Raw genomic sequence first — 22,356 nt, forward strand, 5'->3', positions numbered from 1 at the left:
CGTTCACCATTTTCAAATTGCTGTCCATTGTGTTTGTTACAATCCAGAGTGGTGGCTTGTATGCATATATTTTTCCCAGCTCATTTTCAGAAGGCAGGAATTTCTCTGTGAGTCTTATGGTTTTCAACTAGCATATAAAACACAGTCTTTTTCAAAGTTTTACTTTTTTGGCTTTTTCACTGTTACTTTAAAATTAAAAAAAAAAGAAGGAAAGGAAAGAAAATTGGAAAACAAGGTGTCCTAGTCAATTCACCTGGAGATTATTGACCTGTGTCACTCCATCTGTGGAGATACTCAAAACCCAGTTGGACCCAGTCCCAGGCAACCGGCTCTAGCTGACCCTGCTTGAGCCAGGGGGATTGGACTAGATGATTTCAAGAGGTCCCTTAGCACCTCAACCGTTCTCTGATTTTGTGTGTTGCAGAGATTCCTCAGAGAATCCTTTTCTATGGTGTGTTGATATTTGTATGTTCCACTGTGATCAGTTCTGCTATTGTGTGTGGTAACTAAATCATTATGGTCCTGCTCCTGCAAGGTCTCTGCAGTTCCCCTTCTCAGAGCATCACCAGTTTCAGTGGTGCCCACTTGCTGGGCACTTGTAATTGCAGGACTGTAGCTAAGCTGATGCCCAGAAGTAAACATCTGCTGAATTTTGAAACCATCCAGCATATGAAACCAGAGCTGCTGCGATGTGTGGCTGCTTTTTTGTTGTGTCTATGCTCCCCCCAAAGCACAACTGTTGGAGACACTTTATTGAACAGTAAAATCAAATATCATGAAATTAGAAACAGAATGGCTCTGGGTAGAGTGTGTTTACCGTTGGCTTCAGAAGTGCCCCCCTAGCATCATTTTGCTCTGAATTTATCAACAAACCATCGTAGCCACTCAGTTGAGCTTTAAGATAGAAGGCCAAAGAAAACTTATGAAATAAAAATCAATTAGTAATGATTTCATGTATATATCTTTAGTATGTGCCATAGTAACTCAGTCCTTTGAAGCTTGTAAGTGCTTTCTGGATGGTCACTGAGCACCAGATGGATTTGGCTGCAATTGTTGAAATAATCACACCTGGCTTTTTTTTTGACAGGCACCATTTAACAACCTGATTGATAGCCTTGTGCCTTTATTTCACCACTGAAACCTATGCTTATGCTGCCTTAAAAGACCACTGTAGGCTTTTGGGACACTTTTAAATCTTTATTGATCATTTTCCATTGTCTTACTTTTTATTAATCTTTTAGACCAAATTTGTAGAAATGTTAAGGCAAATGTATCAACCATGGCAAATACATAGAAGATCTCCCTAGTGATATTGAGGACCCAAGTGTATGTTTCTTGACTCAATCAAACAGTATCAAGCTTGATATCATCAGCGCTCTTCCTGCAACATAATAGTCTTTTTCCTCTTATCTCCTGGTAGTGTTCCTTTTTGGCACATATAGGAAGCAGAGTAACTTCACAACACATATGAAACAGAATTTGTACCTTCTCTTTTCAGTGGTAGCTGGGAGGAGTGGAAGATGTTTTCATGGAGTCTCATGGGAGTTTTTTGTCCAGATTTTACTCTGGTAGCCTTTGGGTTTTTCTGGCAGTCTTCGTGGTCATAGAATACAGAGCAGTTTGAGGCCAGAGAACAGTACATCTGAATAACTGTTTGTGTGCATTGCTTGAAGTGCAGTTGTGCACATTCACCTTCCTTTCTCACTTTGAACTATGTGAATTCAAAGAGAGGAAAAGTTGATAGAGGTGGACTTTGCAGTTTTCCTATCACAGTGTGTCTGTGTGACTGGGAATTTTGAGGTCAAAAATTGGCAAGGATCAGTACACGACTGTGATTCTGTGATAATAGCTGTCAGATTTGCCAATTTAAGCTGGTCTAATAAAGCTGACAGTGATGAGTTTGTATTGAGATTAGTGGTAGGAGCAGAAGATTGGGGAATGGCACACCAAGGTTTTGGTCACTGGAAGAGGCAGGTGCATTCTGCAGTCTTGGCAGATGAGTAAATCCTTGAGATATTTTTGCCACAAACAGACTGGCTGTAGCACAGCTGGCTGGTTTACTTTGGCAAGAAAGAGGTGGGATAAATTGTTCTTCCTGGAGCTTCCTATTGACCTGACTAGACCAGAATTGGCAGCTGAATCAGCTCATTCAAGAGATGGCCTGTGTACCTTGAGCCTTTGTGCACCTTCTAGGCATCCTTGCAGTTTCTCTGGCAGCAAAACAGGGAGAGGAAAGAGCTGTTTTGTTCATCTGAAAGGATTGTCTAAACATATTGTAAATATTGACTAAAGCTAAACCAAGGAATGAACAATGTGACGAGCTTCCTCTCAGTGCTGTGATTAGGTGTTAGTATCAGCTGTGCAGAACTGTGTAATGGCTGGACTCTCTGTGGAGAAGTTGGAGAGTGACAAAGCACAGATGCTGGTTCAAACTTTCTTCCATCTCCCCATGCTGGGGAAGGGGTTGGCTCTGGCCTGTTTCTGCTCTTCTTGGTTTGCTCTATGTGCTTACAACCCTTGAATTGTTTTCAGTTCTTTAAGGGTAAAGTTTTTGAAAGCCAGTCATATGGCTTCTAGTGAAAATTACAGCTTGGCAGGAATCTGCCTGCTTTGTCTGGCCTTACTTTCTGGGTTTTTTTCATGAAATCTGAAATAAGGTGAATTTAATCTGATCTGAAATGTTTTTACAGGATGGTGTTGGATAGCTCAAGCGGTTCTGCAGTCAATAGATGTTTATGAGCAAACGCATGGAAACACACTACTTCTGAGTCTTCTCCTAATGCTGCAGGGAACTAGGAATATCAGCGGTGAAGTCAATGCTATGTTTTTGTGTGTGTGTGCATGGAAATTGGAATGAATAAGAACTGGGCTGATTTTTTTTTTCCTCTTTTGCCATTTGGCTCATGACAGATCTCATCTGGTCTAAACTGGCACAGCTTCACTGATGGTGGAGGAGCTTTTATATTAATTCACACCAGCTGAGCTTGTCACACAGTCCAGTCTGTGCAAATGTAGAGTGGGGTTTTTTTTTACTTTTTACCTCTTGTTCTGTTTTCCATCTTGTTCTTTTGTTCTGCCTCTCATGTGCAAGTTCCAGCTCTGGCCATTGAACTGCACATAAACAAGAAGCCTGTTTCAGAGTAGAGCTTCTTTATGCGAATCTAGAAGCCTATTAATTTTTATTCTAGGTTGCATAGATATGTAGAGGATTTATTTTAAATCCAAAATGAGAACTTGTATTTTTCTATAGCTTTTTTTTTTCCCCTACAAAAAACACAGATTAGTAGCTGAATACATTTCTGTGTAGACAAGCCCTATTATTTAATTTGATTTTTGAGGACTCAAAATGAATACATACTGAAATCTGCTGATGATGGTGATTCTTTCTTAGAGTTTGGCAGAAAAACTTCTTTTTCTGTTGTAACAAAAAGTAGAAAGGATTTACATTCATTCAAGCATCACTATGCCTTGAAGCATAACCTATCTTAGCTGACTTGGGGGAATTACATATATTTTGTAGAAAGAAAGCTTATGCTAACATATGTGCAAACTTCATGTGATAATTATCCAAGGACACCTTGATTAATCTGGTTGTATTTTAATGGCTGATGACATTTTAAATTGTTCAGGAAAGCAGGCAACCATGATGAAAACAGTGCTCAGAAGCTAAAAACCTCTTATAATTATGTGCAACTGGTGCACAATACATCCTAGGAACTGACAAGGAAAACTAAATTGTGATGATTCTGTTGAGTTTATAATATTTTAATACCAAGTCATGCCTGTGCAACTATAATGATTATATAGTATTTTGTGGTTTGCATTTTTAGAGGTATGTCTATTTTGAAAGTATGTTAATGAAAAAGAGATGATGAAAGGGAAGTTAGCAGGTTCTATGCTCCGGCTTAGCAGTGGTCCATCTGGCTGTTCTGTCCAGTGACCAGTAGTATTTGTATCAGAGAAGCATGTGGGAAAAACATGTAGTAAAGTGCAATAACCAAATATTGCATATATGTCATTCTGGACAGGTATGCATAGCAGTTAGCTGACAAGGCAAAACTTGATGCTTATTTTCCAATATAGACAGTATACCGTACACTCGCAATCATATATTTTAAGTGTAGCTTTTTCATATATGGCTAAACTTCAGGTATAGAGTAAGGAAGTTTTGTAGTCTTGGTGACTTCTGATAAAATGAACTGTTTAAAAATTTTAAATGCACATCCTGGATTCTTACGTGTTTTCAGTTTGTCATAACAAATTCCTCACAAACAGTATGAGTAGGTAATTGATTAGATGGAGTAATTTTAAACTGTATAATTAAGATTCTGTTAACACAGCATCATCATGTAGAATTTAATATGTTTGGAAGATCAAAAGCTTCATGAAGTTGGAGCAGAGTACAGAAACTTCTGTTGAAGTGTATTTACATGATTCAGACATCAGTTCTAGAAATCAATAATTCTGAGCAGTATTCACTCAATTGATTTGATTTCTTTGAGAAATAACTAGTATTCTTCAAATTTCATCATATCTAAGACAGGATTAATTGTAGTACTACCCTAAGGCTTGATGTCTGCAAGAAAATATAAAGAACTGTGTTATAAAAAGGCTTTTAAATGTTAGTCTCTAGATTGTGGCTGATTCTTGTCTTCCACTCTGCACTGCTGGTTCTGTGTTGGAAAATTATTATCTTTTATTGTTTAATTCCCTTTGGGTTTGAGATAAGCCAGATGGTGAGGTCTCCTTGTAGGCGAGTTTTCTGCTTGGCATTATCAATTTTCCAATCCCTTATTAGTAATGGAGGAGTTGCAGCATGTAATCCCCTTTGGTCTAGGTGGTTTTATGTACCTATGCATTGATTTGATGATTCCTACTATTTCTTATGTTTAACTTCAGTCCAAACTCACTGCACGGTACAGAAATGGCCAGCTTCCAAGTAACAAACAGACACTTAAACATGGCCTTGCTAATTAGTTTTTGGGTACCTTTACAGGCTTTTTTTCCCTTTTTTTTTTCTTACAGACTGTAATAGCAAGATTATAGAAATATCAAGGGAATTTAACCACAGAAGCATGCATTGCTTTGTCTTTTTTGGTAAGGCATCTTCCAAAGATTTCTAATTTGATTTTTAAATATATTTTAGGACATGTTATTTTACGTTTATTTTTTGGTAGTAGAAATCTAGCTCCTGGAAGTGATGTGCGAGTTTCAGAACTAGAACATTAATGAAATTGTAGTTCCGAGGTCAAGGCAGTGGTTGCTGAACAACTGAGAGGACCTGGATATTTTGTTTGGTTTTCTTGGATCTATTTAATTTGAGTGAATGATTATTTATATCAGGATTATGATGTGAAATATTGTATTCCTGGCAGAAGTTTATGCCTTCGAAAATATTAAAGTGAAATCCAAATAATTATTTATAAAGATCTAAGGAAAGAAGGCAAAAAATACTATGTAACATGATTTGCAAGGATTGCATAGATTTTATAGGGTGTGAAGCTCAGCAGTTCACTATGTTAGCTAATCCTATTCAAAATTTAGTCTCTTGCATAGCTGGACATCTTGTATCTTTAGTAACTTGTGGGAACACCTAAAATCTCGTGGTTTTGTTTTGTTAACTGTAAGCATCTCACTGCAATATTTTTAAAAGAGTTTGTGTGTGTGTATGTCGTTTTGGTTTTATATTAAAAAAATAAATCCTATTGGGTGGTGTGTTGCAAGACTGAGTTCTTTGAATGTATTGTAAATTAATAGCCAGTTTTGCATATCCTCTATGGCAGGACCTTGTTAGGTCTCACAAATCCCCGAAGCCCAGGGATGGGCCACCCAGAAATCAGGCATTTCTTCTCAAAGGAGATGTTGGAGCCCTTCTCTCATCTATGAAATGGTCTCATAGACCCAAGGACTGTGTTAAATATTAACTAGTTTGTCTATCATGCCTTGAAATGAAGTGCTTCATAAATGACAAGTGACATTTATAGAAGTTTTTCTGATTGTGGTTTCATGAGGAGGGTAAGCCAAAGATGCTACTTAAAATGCTGCCATGTAGAAAGCATGCAGTTTATCTACCCAAAATTACATGCTTAACCATTCACTGCAGAAAGAATTGACAGGAAGTTTACATGTAAACTACCTGAGAGTGTGTTGGTTTAAAATATAATCTGCTGAGAAAGAATATCACACTGTCATGTTATCTCAATTTTTTTTGGCAATGCTGTGATACGGTCTTCCAGGCTTCTTTTATTTTTTAAGCCCACTGAAATCCTGTGTAATAACTATATATCATAGAATCATTTAGGTTGGAAAAGACCTTTAAGATCATAGAGTCCAGCTGTTGTCTATATGAAGTTTTCTGTTGAAATAAGTATTTTGTACTTTTTCCTAGCTGAAAATTTTTCCTTAGCAAAGATTGAGCATGATTTTCCTACAAGGAATCGCATGGGCACACACACACAAAGCTACAGTCACCGAATCATGTAGATTGGAGGTGACCTGCAGAGGTCTGTAGTCCAGCCCCTTGATCAAAGCAAGTCTAGGCAGAACAGGTTGCCCAGGGCTTTGTTTAGTCAGGTTTTAAATCTCTACCAAAAAAGCCTGTACCCATCCATCACTCCAGTCAAGTGAGCTGTCCCACCATGTTTGTAATCCCAGTGAGGTCATGGCTCTGCAACTGTGCTTTAGACTTTTAATTTCTGCAGTTCCGTTCCCATGCTGCGGGCACTTGTGTTCAATCTTCTTTTGCTTTCAGGAGAGGGGCAGACTGTTCCTAGAGCTGGCAACGCCACCTTTTCAAACGGCTGTGGGTTTGCATTGTCTTTAATATTAGTAAGATCCCTTGCCTACCAGAGGGAAGGATGTCAAGCATGTGATGACAGGGTGCAGAGCAAATACAATAGGGTTTGGGCTGGTTCAATCATTATCCACAGCTACGCTGATATAACTCATATTTACAAATACTGTTATTCAGTAAGTTCAATGGATATATGTAGATAAACTGATAATGTGTGTTCAGATATTTCTTTACAAGATGCACAAATGTGCATCAACTGCTGAAGGCTGGCCACTCTCTGTTTTCATTTTGTTGTGTTTTCTTTTCCAATTTCCTGGGAAAGGGAGAGGGTGAGGAGGGGAATGGGTTCTTAGGGTACTTTTTGCTGGAGAACCTGATGTTGTTTGCTATAAATATGGAATGTGTTAATTGAGATAACAGCTTAGAAAGCCTCCATTAAAGTAAAATGCAAAGTAAAAAAAGAACAAAACTACCTTACTTATCCTTTCTAACCTAAAAAAAAAAAAAAATTAAAAATGTATTTAGCTGGAAAGGGATTGAGAAACTTCAGATGGCTGTTTAAAAAAAATACTAAAAAGACGGTGGAGAAAGTCAAGAAGAAACAGTTTCTATTGACTTGTTAGTTCTTTTTTGGAAAGGTCACTGAAAATTTACACAGTGACAAAATAACAACCCAATTATTATCTGTCCTGTAAAACTAAATGTTAATGTATTTCAGATTCTCTTCTATTGACAAGTGGGACTGATATTCAAGACGGACTTCTCTAAATCAGTGCAGGGCAAAAATTATCGGACACAGTTACGAGTTTCTATAGCAATTGCTGTCAACTTTCAAACGGTAAGGGAAACAAGATGTAGTTAAAAACTATCTGTAGGTTTAATTTCTAGGAAGAGACTTCTTTTAATCATATCTCTTATAGATAAGAGACACGATTTTGTTATGAGAGTAAATCTTAAAAGCACAGCAGCCTCTTTATCTAGCACTTAAAATTCCCAGTGGAACATAATGTTTCATTGTCATTATATAGGAATTACAGAATTAGGGGGTCTAACATTTCTTTTATCATTCATTTCTTTAAGTGTCAGTGACATTCCCTTTCCAAAATTAAGTTCGGTGCATAACACCAGAATAATTACCAACTGTGAAAAAGAACATTAGTTAGAGAACTAGTGACTTTTTTCCGAGAAAGGAATCTCTTTAATAAGGGGATTTAAATTGCAGTTTTTCAACTGAGCAAGAAAAAATATTTTTCTTAATATATTCATTCCTCTGGAAAGATAAGCAGATGAATAGTCTTCTATGTTAAGTCATTTAAATATTTTAGCAGCTAATTAAAATACCATGTGATCAAAGCAGTAACCTTTCATTTATGTTGTATGCATATCAAAATATTTCATTCATATAGTCCATGAGAGAGATACAAAACTCACTGAATGAAGCTCAGATCTTTCCCATTGAGGTGCTGTGATACCCACTCACACACAGCCCACTTACACGCTTGAGCACATCTCTCTTTTCTCACCAAGACAGTGGTCTGTTTGCCCTGCCCCTGCCTTGTGCAGGGAACAAGGTGGTGTTTGGTGAGGAAGGAACTTTTCCATACCTTACTGAAGTCTCTGCGTTTTTTTCTCCGTTGTACTCAGTGGGCTTCAAATTATATACTCCCGTAGTTTTGAGTCAACTTCTAGTCAGGTCTAATTATATCTTTAGCCCACCTTATTTGCAGTTTTGACTGCTCACTGAAGGAGGCTGTTGTTTCAGGAGCGGGGAAAGAAAATCCATGCCATAGGTATGTACCTGTGCTCAGTAAGCAGTACTCTCTTTCTCAGAGTCTGTGCCTGCGAGTAAGTTAGAGCACTGCTTGGGTGAAGGGTTCAGACATATTCGTACACAGGACTTTGCTTAGCTCTGGCTTCCTCTGGAAACTTGCAGTTAGTGCAGGCTCACTGGTACTGCGTCTTGCTGAGCTTGTCCAGTGTTCACCTGGAGGTGGGCATGGGCTGAGTCAGGTTCTCTGCAGTTCATCCTTCCCAGGATGCGGGAGGCATACTCCCTCCAAACCTCAATGCTGCGTCCCAGCAAGACACAGACCTTCTTGGTTGGAAAGATGGAGTCCTGTGGGGAGCAGGATGGGGATTGGTTTAGGAGGCAAAGGACATTGCTAAGTTTACTACTTCTGTGAAGGACCACTATCTGATTCAGTTTCCAGGATGATCATTCCTGTGTGGATGAATTGGGACTGCTAGGTGGAGGATTCTGCTCTTGCAAGCTTCTGCCTCATTAAGACAGTAGTGGAAAGCATGGAATGGATGCCTTTAATAACAGCAGGAAAGGACAGTCTGTGTGCTTGAACGCTGCTCTACTGTCCCTTCCTGAGCAAAAAAAGTTCTTAATTGAGTGTAGGAACGTCTCCTAACTCAAACTTTGTGAATGTGGCTGCGGTGTGCTTTTTGTTTTCTCAGTGCCTGACTTGAGACCATGCAGTCTGATTTGCAGAAGTGTTGAGTGCTCACAGCTGCATCTGTAGTAATAGGGAGCTGTACTTTGAACGTATTGAACACCCTGGAATGCTTGATGCTCAGAAACATCAGGTCCCAGGTATCTCAGATTGGTAGCAAAATTAATAGATGCTTTTGATCTTAAAGTCTCTGTGCGCAAGTTCCCAGTCTGCAATACAGGAGACAGCGATACTTCCTCAGCTCACTGAGACATGTAGAAGACGAAGAAGAAAAAAATTAAGTCCTTAATGTTTTTCAAACATTTAAATATTGTGGGACTGAATGCTGCACTGGGAAGCTCATAAAAGAAGGAATGTGTCTTCAGAGCTCTGCTTGAGTATTGCTCAGTGTGTAAGGCACTTGGGGAGCATGTTCAGCAATGCAAGGAATGCAAGCAGGGGTCATTAGGCATTGCCTCTTCCCTGTGCTGAACAGAGCACAGTCTTGTGGAAAGATTAATACTTGTTTGTCTCGTTGAAGACAGCATCGTAATGTATTTCTAAGATGAGACCATCTTAGTGTTCCTCAGGCAACCTTAATTCTAGCATTTTGGAATTTCTGAGTGTTTCATTGAAACACCAAGTGTTGTATTAAGGCTCACTTTTGTGGGCCATTTCCTGGTTGTTTCAAATTGAAAACTGAAAAATTGAGATATTCTGTTCTGTATCATCACATTCTTGTGAGTCATCACTGTAATATAATTACAAGCTTTGTAGAGTAATTCTGTGTGTATATACCTCTATGATTATTACACATACAAAATAGTAGATATAATTGAGAATTTATGTGAATGTAGTGGGAGAATCATGATGTTTTTTCAAATATCTGTGGAAGCTGGAGTTCTTTATGTGGCAGTCTTTGCCTCCTTTGAATATCTTTTCTGAGGAAAATCCCTCCTCTTTCAAAGGTAAATAAGGATGTTCTGTTTTGTGCCGTTGGTCCCTGTGTAAAGGGAGTAAACTGTTCTATAAAATACCTATACCTAGGAGAGGGTAGTTACTGGTAGTTATCGTGCAGCCCATCCTTTTGCAATGAGCACTCCCTTCATTTCTGACAGTGGTATAACACTACTTACCAGCTGTAACTCCAGTAATACAGCGAGAGGTTGTCTGTGGGATGCTAACCTGTTTACATAAGCACACGTGTACAGCATCAACTGGACATCATCACTGTATCAGTAACTTAGTGTAACACACACACTGTGTGTGAGTGTCACTCCCCAGCCCAATATAGGAGAGGTTGGCCAGCATAGGTGTGCTGTAGATGCACATTGTACCAGCAGAACCAACTTCTAGCTGCCAGAATTGTGCTGACACAGACCTTTGGCTGATGAAAAGGTACATCATTAAGAAGAATCTCTTCAAGCTTTCCAAAGAAAAACAAGTTTTACTAGTTCCTCTGTTGGGGACACATTGCTGTTGTCTAATAATTTGGGGTTTGTTTTAGTAAAGCATATACTTCCCTGGATGCCCATCATGTCAGGGAAAATGGCCTTGCATGTAAGATGGGACATTTTGCTATTGATACACTTTGCTAGGAAATGTCATTAGAGATGGGTAGCATTAAAGGGAGATTTAAGTGTACATTGAAAGACTTGATTTTGAACATATAAAATAGCAGTGATATCTTGCCAAGATGTTAGTCCCTGAGGGAAAAGCAAGTTCTTGTAGGATTCTTTCCCTTTTCTATTGATTTCATTTACTGTAGAGTTGTTGTAGTCATGCCATTTGCTAGAAAGAGTTGCGGAGCATAATCTACTTCACTTGTATATTTCATTGTTCATGCATCTGTTTCCATCATCTTTTATGTGCCTTGTCAGCTTTGTGGCAAGAGTGGGCAAGAAGCTTCTGCAAAATATACAGCTTAAGGACTTCAAGCAACACCTCTCCTTGTGTCTTTTCCTAAGCTTTTCTTGTTATAGTTTATATGGGACTTCACAATGTTACATTTCTTCCAGCTGCAGTGATGTAGAAGCTGGTAATACTATATTGTGTGAAACTCCTTCAACCACTTTATGCCAAACTGTAATGCAATTTGTCATGTTTTAAGAAATTTTTTTTTTTTTTTCAGAAATAAACATGCTGCTGCCAGAACTCAGGGATTTCATAGAAAGTAGAGGAAAAAGAGTTAGTTTGAACTTTAAGGAACAATTGCTTCCTCTTCGGTATTTTTTGGTCACCTGCTCCTATGGGGATGATGGGTTAATTTTAGTAGTCGCTAAAATGTTCTGCTCATAAGCAAGAAGAGCATGGAGGTCTGGCTGTGATTCTGTTGTATTACTGGTGAATAAGATGATTTGAAATAAATTAAATCAATTATAAATTAAAGAAAAAAAGTGACTATAGGCACTTTGTGCCGTGCAGGAAGAGGAAGATAAGGATAGGAGAGTACTCAGAATGTAATTTCCATTGTATTTGTGTCATATGAGTTCCTAAATCATGAAAGAGGTTACTAAAACTGATGAAACTAATTAAAAGAAATCTGAGAAAGAATCCAAAAGAGAAATTAATGTGAGGTGATTGCAGAGATGAAAGATTTTTGTTCTCTTCCTTGTAATTATACAGAAATGCTTATGTCATTATAAAAATTGAAGCTGAAATGGGCATATAGGGTTGAATTCATCTAATATGATATATCTGTCTAAAAGTTAAGTGTTTTGTCTGTACATGTCTTATGATAGAGTGAATAATTATTTGTGATTCTCTCTCCCCGTTTACAGTAGAGCTGAAAGGACTGGATTAGACCAGATACCCAACAATGTGTAGTGGTGAAGGAGCTGATGGCATGCCCCAGAACTACACTTCTGCTTAGCATCTTCTTGTAGATATCTCTGCTTCCACTTGGAAGCCTCCCCAAATCCAAAGAGAATACATTAATAACCATCAAGCTTATAATGACCAGATGTGATTTCAAAAGATGAACTGAGTAGGAGGAAGAACTCTTTTGCCTTGAGTGAAACTCTTCAGTTCCTGCCCCAGAAGAGCGCTGGGCACACCAGTGCTGTTCCACAGTGTCATTGAGCAGGTGTGGGGTTAGGCACAGCTCAAGTCCTTTCGCAGGTGATGCAGTTCAAAGGGTCGTGGCCGCATAGAAGTCAAGCAGTGCAGTGCAAGCTAAAGAAACTAGTTTATAAGTTCAGGTTTTGCTCCATCTTGGTGTTCATGGGAACATGGACGTAAGAAAGGAAATGGAGGAGATTTTAGGCCCAGGCAGAAAAGCAGGTCATGGCTCACTAGGCCTTTTCCTGAGGCACAGAACTGAGTTTTCCGAGGTGTCCATTAATGCTGTAGCTGTATACTTTCCCTTTTATGTGTACAAAATATACCAGGAGACTAGCTGAGCATCCATAGGTGTATTATAGGTGCAGATAAAGATATTTGCAGGTGACCAGGTTGACAAATGCCAACTGGAAACAGTATACTCAGGAACAATGTAGAGAGAAATGCGTGAGAGTCTTTCTGTGACATTGTCTGCAAACACCACTTGGTAGTGTCTGATCTCATATAGTACTTACTACTAATTTCCTGTAATTATATATTTAAAACGTATCCATGTCTTTGAGTAGCATGAGACCTATTGACAAGAATGATTTTGCCCAGCAACATGCAACCGTCAAATTTTTTCAGATGGGAGATCAATGAACAGCCATGGCTTGGGAAGGCAGTCACTTTGAAGAGCCCTTTGTAAGCACAAGTGAGAAATGCCCTTCAACCTGTTGTAGCACAGGGCTGGTGGAGTAGTTCTCTAGTAAGAAGAAAAGAAAACTGGAGATAGTGCTTCTGAACAAAGATTTTTCCAGTCTGTGTTGTACGACAATACGTTTAGGTACACCTGGACCTTTAATGTGATTTTTTTTGAAATAAATGAATTGTGTGTACTGGAACCTTGTCAGAACTTCTATGAAACCATATAGTAGGATTATATTGGAGTTTGCTGTGTTGGAGTATATATGCTGCACTTGAGTATGAAGTCTTTTTATAGCTTTACCATCAGAATGCTGAGGTACTATGGACAGAAAGATTTTGAAATTTGATGTTTTACATTTATTATGTGTCTTACATAAATCGTTCTAGAAAAGGAGGGGCTATTATCCCAACCCCAGTTATAAGGCAAGTAATGCTTATGTGATCATGAGGCTTTTCATGAGTTTCTTCCAAAGAATGAGTTTGTGGCAGAAGAGTGGAGATGTTAAATCATAAACCATATTGGTCTATTATTTTTATGTATTGTAGAGCTAAGGAACCCCAGTCATTAGCCCAAGGGTTCTTTATGGTAGGTAGAAACACAAAATGTGGTGTCAGACTCTGCCTGTAAAAATTTAGTTTACTCAGGCTTTCAGAGTAACCATGAGACTGTGCTGCTATCAGTTGAACATAGTTTTTAATCTTTTAATATATACAGGTGTTCTGGCTGTTCCGATTTTTAACTGGAATATCGAACAGATGCTAATAGCATACCCTGCTATGAAACATAAACTGGTATCTCTGTATCTTTTGAGGATGTCTTAACCTGTTGAAGATTGTATCACATTGTGATGGTCTTCATGTTCTTGTTCCTTGCTCTGCCTGGTGTTCTTGAAGAGACCATTTTGTAAGTGTTGTGGTTTAACCCCAGCCAGCAAATAAGCCCCATACAGCCTCTCACAAACTTCCCTGTGGTGGGTTGAGGGAGAGAATTGGTAGGGTAAAAGCGAGAGAACTCATGGGTTGAGATAAAGACAGTTTAACAGGTAAAGCAAAAGCAAACCAAGGAATTCACTCACTGCTTCCCATCAGCAGGCAGGCGTTCAACCGTCTCCAGGAAAGCAGGGCTGCATCATGTGTAATGGTTACTTGGGAAGACAAATGCCATCACTCCGAACGTCCCCCCCTTCCTTCTTCCCCCAGCTTTATATGCTGAGCATGTTGTCTTATGGTATGGGATATCCCTTTGGTCACTTGGAGTCAGCCGTCATACCTGTGCTTCTTCCCAGCTTCTTGTCCACCTATTCGCTGGCAGAGCTTGGGAAATGGAAAAGTCCTTGACTTAGGATAAGCACTACTTAGCAACAATTAAAACATCTGTGTCTTATCAACTATTCTCATACTAAATCCAAAACACAGCACTGTACCAGCTACTAGGAAGAAAATTAACTCTGTCTTAGCCAAAACCAGGACAGTAAGACACTTAAGAGTCAACTTCAGTATTGGTGAAATTTTGCCAAGAAAGTTCCATCTAGGGGCAATGAATGTATATGAGGTGAATTTGTCCAGCTGTACTTATACCCCTGAAAAAAATGAGATTCATTATTGAATTTTTGAACTATACTGTAGACTTAGTATTTCTGCCAAATGGAGCCCCTCATGTATTTCTTTATAGGTTTTATTTTTTCAAATCTACATGGCCCTAGTGTCTAGGGACTCTTAATGGTATCTAAAGATATTAAAAGACCCAAGACCTCAAAATCCAACTTTCCTTGAATGAACAAAACATTATGAAAGGAACCAGAATTTGCTTTTACAAACACAGAACAAAAAGAGTAGTACTGGAGCCTGCAGGCAGAGCCAAGGGAAAGAGACTCAAGGAGTCAATTCATTTTTTGCTCTGTAACATAAATTAGGACAGTAAAATGCACTGTCCTCCATGGAGAATGTCCAGTCTTGAGATATGCAGGGGTGAAGGAAAAAAACTCAAAAACTAAGTATGCCATTTGTTCAGATATGTAGGCTGAAGATATGTAGACTGAGAAAAAGTAAGACCATATACCATAAAAGTGTTTGTAATTAGTGACCAATATCTTGTATTGCACTTGGGAGTTGAGTGGATGCTTTATCTTATATGATTTGAAAGGTTGAATGTTATTGCAGTGTTTGCTTACGAATTTTGAAAAAATATCTGAAGTTTCAATTAATATTCTGTTTAGTGGTGGTTTTGTCATTGATTTTGTTGTGAATGGGAGAAGTGGTCTCAAGCGAAGATGGGAAGGAGCGGGGGAGGAGGACTGAGGAATTCATAACTTCAGAAGCAGAAAGATAAAAGAATGGAAACTGGAAGTACCAGTCTGAGGTGGGAAAACATAGGGGAAGTTTCTCCTTGTTGTTGCTTTGGTTTACTTTCCTTTTCTTGCTAATCTAGTTTTCCTGTCCTCTTCTGCTCTGGTCATCTGTTTTTGCCTATCAGCAATGTTTTCCTCCTATCTATTTGTCCTGGTGAAATATTGGTAAAATGGTAGGATGTATGTTAATTACATACTAGATGAAAGTTGATAGCTGGTGGATAGCTTCCATGGGTAGAAATTTTTTAAATAATCTTTTCCTTTAGTATGTACCCATCTATTCTGATTATGGAACAAAAATAAACATACATATTAAAAACTCAAAGCCTTTAAAGTTCTTTTGCTTAGTTTTCAAGTGGAGCAAACAGAACAGATCAGTCTGACCCAGGAGACAAAGTTGTGGTCTCAAAGTGACTATTATTGTTAGAAAATTATTCCACATATGAGATTTAGAAAGATAAGTTCTTTTGCCACAGAATAGGCATAATTGAATGTTTACTTTTCTTGAGTTCTTGAGGAGTGGCTTGCTTAGCATGCATAGTCTGAAAGCCAAGTCCTTATTTTAGGAGGTAATTTAAACTGAATTTCACATGGGAGCCTGAATGCATCATTTTAACAGAGTTAGAGAATAATATGACAGTTCTGATTTTTGCTTTCACTGAAGGGAGCAGTTCAGAAGGAAACTTCCATAAGTTTTTTGGCCTCAGTTGCTTAACATCCCAGCCACCTGACCTTGTACTTTCAGAAGCTCTTCTGTGTTAGACTGACACCTTAGTATTATTTTTTTCATGTAATACCTTTGACTCTCAGCATATGTGATTTTTATCTGCAGTAGAAAGTAGTTTGAAATGGCTTATTTCTAACATGGTTAAACATGGTTTACCTCATTGCTGTGGCCCTCGTGTAGAATATGCATTCCTAGTCTCTAGCCATAACTAAATATTTATTTTACAGATGCTGTTTTTCAAAGCCTTGTTCATAAGCTGTCCATTAATCACATAGAGCTCGAATGTGGGCATAGGCCTTTGTTTCAGGAATTTCTGACGTTTTGTGTCAAGTCACATGTTTATTATGTCTATAACTTGCTTTCTACAAAATTTAAAGCACTGATTTGTTTTATAAAACATGATGTGTAGTCTGGGTATCCTTGAGACTCTGTTCACACCTCTTCCTGCCATTTTAGTTCCTGAATTTGCTCTGTTAACAGCCATGGTTTAGACTGAAAGCAAAAAATCAAATTCGGGTCTTTGCTTCTGGAACTCATCCCAGCTTTCAGCTGCATGCACTTTGGGTATATTAATTTTTGGGCATTTTGTGAAGAACACCTTGTATGCAGGATGTTGTATGCTCCTGACTTTGCCTCAATCCAAGATCGAAATTTAATTTCTTTCACTTCACAGTAACTGCTGAGTATAACAATTTGAAGACCCAATTTAGGCTGTATTGAAAGAAAGATTTCTTCTTTGGCAGCTTTACAGGAGTAGCGAAAATTGTTAAATAAAAGCCAGCATAGATATAAAAAGAAGTATGACTGAAGTGTATAACAAAAAAGTTTTGTCAACCTGTTCCTAACACTATGTGTCGAAATAGGTCTTCAAAATCTCGTACAGTGCAAAATGGCTTGCCTCACTTGAGAAGGTAAATATTTCTGACTGTGGGTATTTCTGAGGATTCAGTGGTATATAATCCATTAATTCTGTCAGGTCATTATATGTGCCTCAGTGAGTGATTATGAAGGTTCTCATCCTGGCTGATCAAATTTAGGTTTCATTTGACAATGTTTTTTGGAGAATGGCTTGATTGGTCTACATTTAAGTGTAAACTGATTCATCTGGCCTTGAAGCCTAAGAGCAGGACAGATAGGTACTTCTCAAGGAAGATAAGGACTCCTGAGCTCCCCTGTAAGACACAACTGTGATGATGCAACTTTCTGGAGTCAGATTGGACTATCTCAGCCCCCAGTGTGGGGAGCCAGTCAAACTGTTTTATCCTGTCCTTTTCCATCTTTGGCTACCTGACATGCAAAGCTTCCAGCAATTTTCTTCTGGTGGGTAGTCAAGTTTTTCATGCAATGCACCAGGAGTCTGGCAGCGTACAAACCTTTGACGGCCAGTTGGGGAAATCTCATGTGTCAGGAAAGCTTTATCCAGTGGGCTGTGTTATTTCAAGCAGTTATGGTATGATTGTTCCACCAGGTCCCTGGAATGTGCTGCTTTGGCGAGGTCTCTTGTCAGAACCTCAGCCTGGTTTTTGCCACATCTAAAGCTATTCTGTGTTCATTCTTTCTGTCATTTTGACTCACATTCACTTTTTGCATATTACTTGCAGTGTATTTAAACATAAATATATGTTCTGTGAAAAGCCTTGGGTTGATCTCTCACTCAACAGGATGTTAACTGCACACATAATTTCTAAGCCACCTGCTCATTTCCAGTCAGAAATATGCTCAGAAGCTTGCTTTAGTGTTGTCAAGTTCTCCAAGGTAGTTCTTCAGATGCTTTCAGTCAATGCTACATTGACTTGGAGCTTTACAAATTGGAAGTTGGAGAAGAGATGAGAGACAAAATAACTGAAGATGTGGAGTGCAGTGGAGATTTGCCAGTGCTGATCTGAGGAGGAGTTCTCATTGTCTGAATTTTCCTTTTAATTTTCTTGGGATTGGTTTTTGGTCTTTTTGTTTGTTTGGGGTTTTTTCCCCCCTCTCTGAGTAGAGGGAATTCTTTGCCGATACGGCTTTGACTGTGGACGCTTGAGAAGTTTGTGGCCCAAAGGCTGGTAATTGTACAAGGATCATCCAAAAGACAAGTTCTACAACTAAATGCTTTTTCATAGCTCAGATGACAATGCTCTGAGGTGCTAGGCAGATAGCTGGGCAAATAATTTTGTTTGGTACATTGTGCAAAAACCTATGATGTGTCCCAGTCCTTCTAAAACAAAAAACCAAACATGACCACACCCCCCCGCCAAAAAAAAAAAAAAAAAAAAATTGCTGATAAAAAGTGAAAACATTGATTGCAGAATTAAAGTACATAGCAAAACAATTAGGTGTAAAGTGTGAGGAAAAAAGATTTACAATGAAAACTGTTCTTATTTCGAAATACTAAAAAAGCACAAATCTCAAATCTAAAGCTCTGCTTATGAGGTCATACACCCATTGTGCTGATCTTCTGTCATATCCTTTTTTTTTTTCCTGTCCAATCTACAAGTAACCATCAGTAATTGGGGAAGAAGGATCATCACCCCCTGTCATGTATACTTCAATGAGCATCAGTGAATTAACACTGATGCTTAACCTGGCATCTTTGGGTTTCAGGTTTAATGCCTCTGAGATTAAGGACTGACTGTTCAGAACCCTAGTGGATATTGCTCCAGGTGCTCTATTTTACCTCTGGAGGAGGGGATGGATGGGGTTAATCAGTCTACAGAAATACCCATATGTATATGAAACTCTGTCACTTTAGAAATTAATAGTAGTTTTATTACTGACACAGGAGTTGATGATCTAAGACAGACAAGCTGAAAGTTTGGGGAAGCAACATTATCTTCCCTTCTTCATAGCCATAAAAATATGATTACTTTTATAGAATCATAGAATAGTTTGGACTGGAAGCAACCTTTAAAGGCCATCTAGTCCAACCCCCTTGCAGTGAGCAGTGACATCTTCAACTAGATCAGGTTGCTCAGAGCCCAGTCCAGCCTGGCCTTGAGTATTTCCAGAGACAGGGCTTCTGCCACCTCTCTGGGCAACCTGTGCCAGTGTTTCACCACTCTCATTCTAAAAAATGTCTTCCTTATAGCTAGTCTAAATCCACCCTCTTTTAGTTTAAAACCATTACCCCTTGTCCTATATAAGCTTTCAACCAGCTTGTGGCTATTCTTCAGTGACAGCTTTTCACACTCCATTTCTTGGTGTAGAGGGCGATGCCTCCACTTCTCTTTTCTTGTCTGTCCCTTCTGAGCACCCTGTAGCCATTGATAACTGCACTCCAGTCATGGGATTTGTCCCACCAAGTTTCAGTAGCAGCAACCAGGTCGTAGTTTTCTAGCAGCATGATGGCTCCCGAACTTCTCATGTTTGTTGCCCGTGCCGTGTGCATTGGTGTACAGCCACTTCAGCTGGGCCGTCGGCCGTGTTGCCCTCTTAGAGGAACACCCCTTAATTCCTGTGAGGTGTTTTACTGGTGTTTCCCTGTTGGCTCCTGTTATCTCAGGAGCCTCTGGTTCATCTCTGTAAGACTGTGTGCTGCAGTGTACCCAGCACGCCTCAGAGCAACAGGCTGAAGGCCCTTGCTAGCACCAGTTCCTCTAAGCATGGCATGTCATACCACAACTTGTCACAAGCAAGCCTGACACTATCTACCTTCTCCTTCAAGTCTAGTTTTTATACTGGAGTATGGAGAAGATCAGTACTTTCAGCTTGGAAAAGAAACAGTTTGGTTTATACTTAAAGTCAAAGCTCAAAATCTTACCCAAACACCAATTTCAATACATTCTGTGTAGTCACTATCTGTTCTCTGAAAATAACCCAATCAACAGTAGCAAATCATGCAGGTCTTCAGGTAGCATAGCATGGATTGTAGGTTTCCCAGGTCAGGTTAGGTCAAAGTCTGTGGTTGATCTAAGTGTACTAGAGGTACCTTTTGAATTCACACACAGTCCTCTATTTCTTAGGACTTCCACAATTCAGTTGATAAACTGTCTGCTTTCAAAGGTCAGAAAGTGCAAAATCTTGCCAATGAGCACACAAGAAGGGACAAGGCAGAATATCCAGACTTCTCTGGGAAGCACTCTTATGAAGTTGACCAAATGACCAAATTCCTGTGGCAGTGCAATACTTCTGAGGTTGCAAATGAGGCACAGGGGGTTTCTGCTGAGGACTTGGTATTCCAAGTGAATAGTCAGGTTCAAATTAATTAAAAGAATCAAAGTGACGACTATGTCTTTTTTCCCAAGCTTGACATGCCTACATCTCTTTAAACAGGGCTCTGGACTGTTTCATCTCAGTGTTGAATGTGACAGCATACCTCAGGATGTTGTTAGTGCCCAAAGAATAGGAGCTGTCTCCTTTCTGATAGCCGAGATAGGGGTCAGAAAAGACTTCTGCCTCCAGCCTCCTGCATGATGGTGGGGAAGCTGCTGAGTTTAAAGTTTTTAAAAAAAAAAAAAAAGTTTAAATTTATACTAGGGGAGGCAGGTATGGCCTTGGTCTAGCTGGGCAGCTGTGAGATGTATAGTGATATGACTCAGGAGCACGCTGCCAGTGCTGATGGTGAAGAGTCAAGTCTGTCACACATGTGTGCATCCTTTTAGCATAAGTGTATTTCGGCAATTATTGAAGTTTTTAAAAGCTCTGAGCCTTTGCCGGAACTGCTGGTGTCTCAGCATATTTCAAAATCAGTAAGATGATGGCTAAACATGGAGTTGGTTCCTGGTGTTGAAAAAAATCCCTGTCTAATCACTCAGTGCTCCTGCCCCGTAAGTGAACGAAGGTGTGAATATTTACTTACTGACAGAAATACTGTCAGTACTGTATCTGTACAGCTCTTCTGTTTTAAATATTCTTGTCTTTTTTTATATTTAGTGGTGCACAAGAGACTTGTGAATGTGGTAGCAGTAGCTTATCCCAGGGTCAGCAGTTCAGGAGTTCCCTGGTTGGAGATGTGATGCTAACGCAACAGTGCCTCATATCCCATTGCTCTGTTTCTTTTAGGTGCCTCGAAAAAGGCAAATTTGATCCTCTCAAATGTTGGTAATTATGTTAATGCTGCATAGGCTTCACCTGGTCTGTCAGCCCAAGTGAGATGTTCTGAATAGGAAATTCATGTTTGTGTCTTATAAAACACAGCTGAGTCAGATGTTGAAGTGTTCATCTCTACGGATAGCGAAGGGAAGCGCTGTATAGCGCTATGGAGCATTTCTCAAAGTCTGAAACTTTGGACGCAAATTGCCAAGGGAGCGGCTTTATTTTAGTACCACTTTTGGTTCTTGGACTCAGTGGTATGCCTACTCTTGCTGCAGTTTTTGATGGAAGTAGGATCTGTCCTGTAGCCTTTAAATCTCTCATTTGGCAGTTACATGTAGGCTTTTGTCTTGCCACTTCACTTTTTTTTTTTTTTTTTTTGGTAAATAAATAGGTGAACATTTTAGAAGCAATTTTTCATGTTGTGACTTAAACTCTTGAATTTTTATCTTGTTTGTTTGTTTATTGCAGCTGGTGCTCAGGATAAAATTGGCTGGGCATTTGGCTTGGGTTTGGAGAGGCTGGCCATGATCCTGTACGATATTCCTGACATCCGACTCTTCTGGAGTGAAGACGAACGCTTCTTGAAGCAGTTTATTGTGTCGCACATTTGGCAAAAAATAAAATTTCAGGTAAAATAATAAATATATATGATAATAATTTTCTGCCAGTAGGAAGTGAGTGTAGCCCTGGAGAATATCACATAATTAAAATTCTGTGCCATTAACAGATTAGGTTTTAAAGCAAGAGCTTTACAGCTATCATGATTCTCTGATATACTACAATAAAATCCAGCTTTTGATTCTAAGTTTTTTTTTCAATTGGATAATGTTGTGAATTGCTGCTGATACCCAGTGAATATGTCTGTTCTGAGTAATACTTAAGCGTATATTTAACTTTTAAATTTATCCAGAAGAGGGATTGATTTAGGCCTGTGTCTGGTTTGGGTATGTTATTGACTTGTGTCCATGATTCTATTTCATTATAATAATGTATTTGATGCTGAGCATTCAAATATCGTAACACATTCCCAATTTTTCCCAGTGTTTTCACTCTACATTCATTGAAGTCAGTGTGAGTTGCATTGTTAAACTTTGGCAAAATGCTTTGTGAATGTGCCTTGCCATCTTCAATATGTCATCTCTTTCCTCCAGGTGAGAGTGGGGGGAGAGTGCAGGCTCAGCTTGTATTTCTTTTGTAATTCCTCTACTGAGGGGATTTTTGTAGTTAGCAATCTTGTCTTACCTTTCATAGTTGCAAAATAATCAAGCATAACTGGATTGAGTGGAA

The 22,356-nt window shown here is 39.0% G+C and overlaps 1 protein-coding gene across 1 annotated transcript in view; it reads left to right on the plus strand.

The window, feature by feature from the left end:
- The window catches only part of FARS2 (phenylalanyl-tRNA synthetase 2, mitochondrial), a 188,861-nt gene that overhangs the window by 66,623 nt on the left and 99,882 nt on the right, over positions 1–22,356 (plus strand). Inside the window, exon 4 of the mRNA XM_086469294.1 lies at positions 21,538–21,698. Within this exon, the coding sequence (XP_086325420.1) occupies positions 21,538–21,698 (161 nt within the window). The remainder of the gene's footprint in view (positions 1–21,537; positions 21,699–22,356) is intronic.

This window comes from Leptosomus discolor, chromosome 8 (genome assembly GCF_034619465.1).
Source record: "Leptosomus discolor isolate bLepDis1 chromosome 8, bLepDis1.hap2, whole genome shotgun sequence".
In the NCBI taxonomy this organism is placed as follows: Eukaryota; Metazoa; Chordata; class Aves; order Leptosomiformes; family Leptosomidae; genus Leptosomus; species Leptosomus discolor.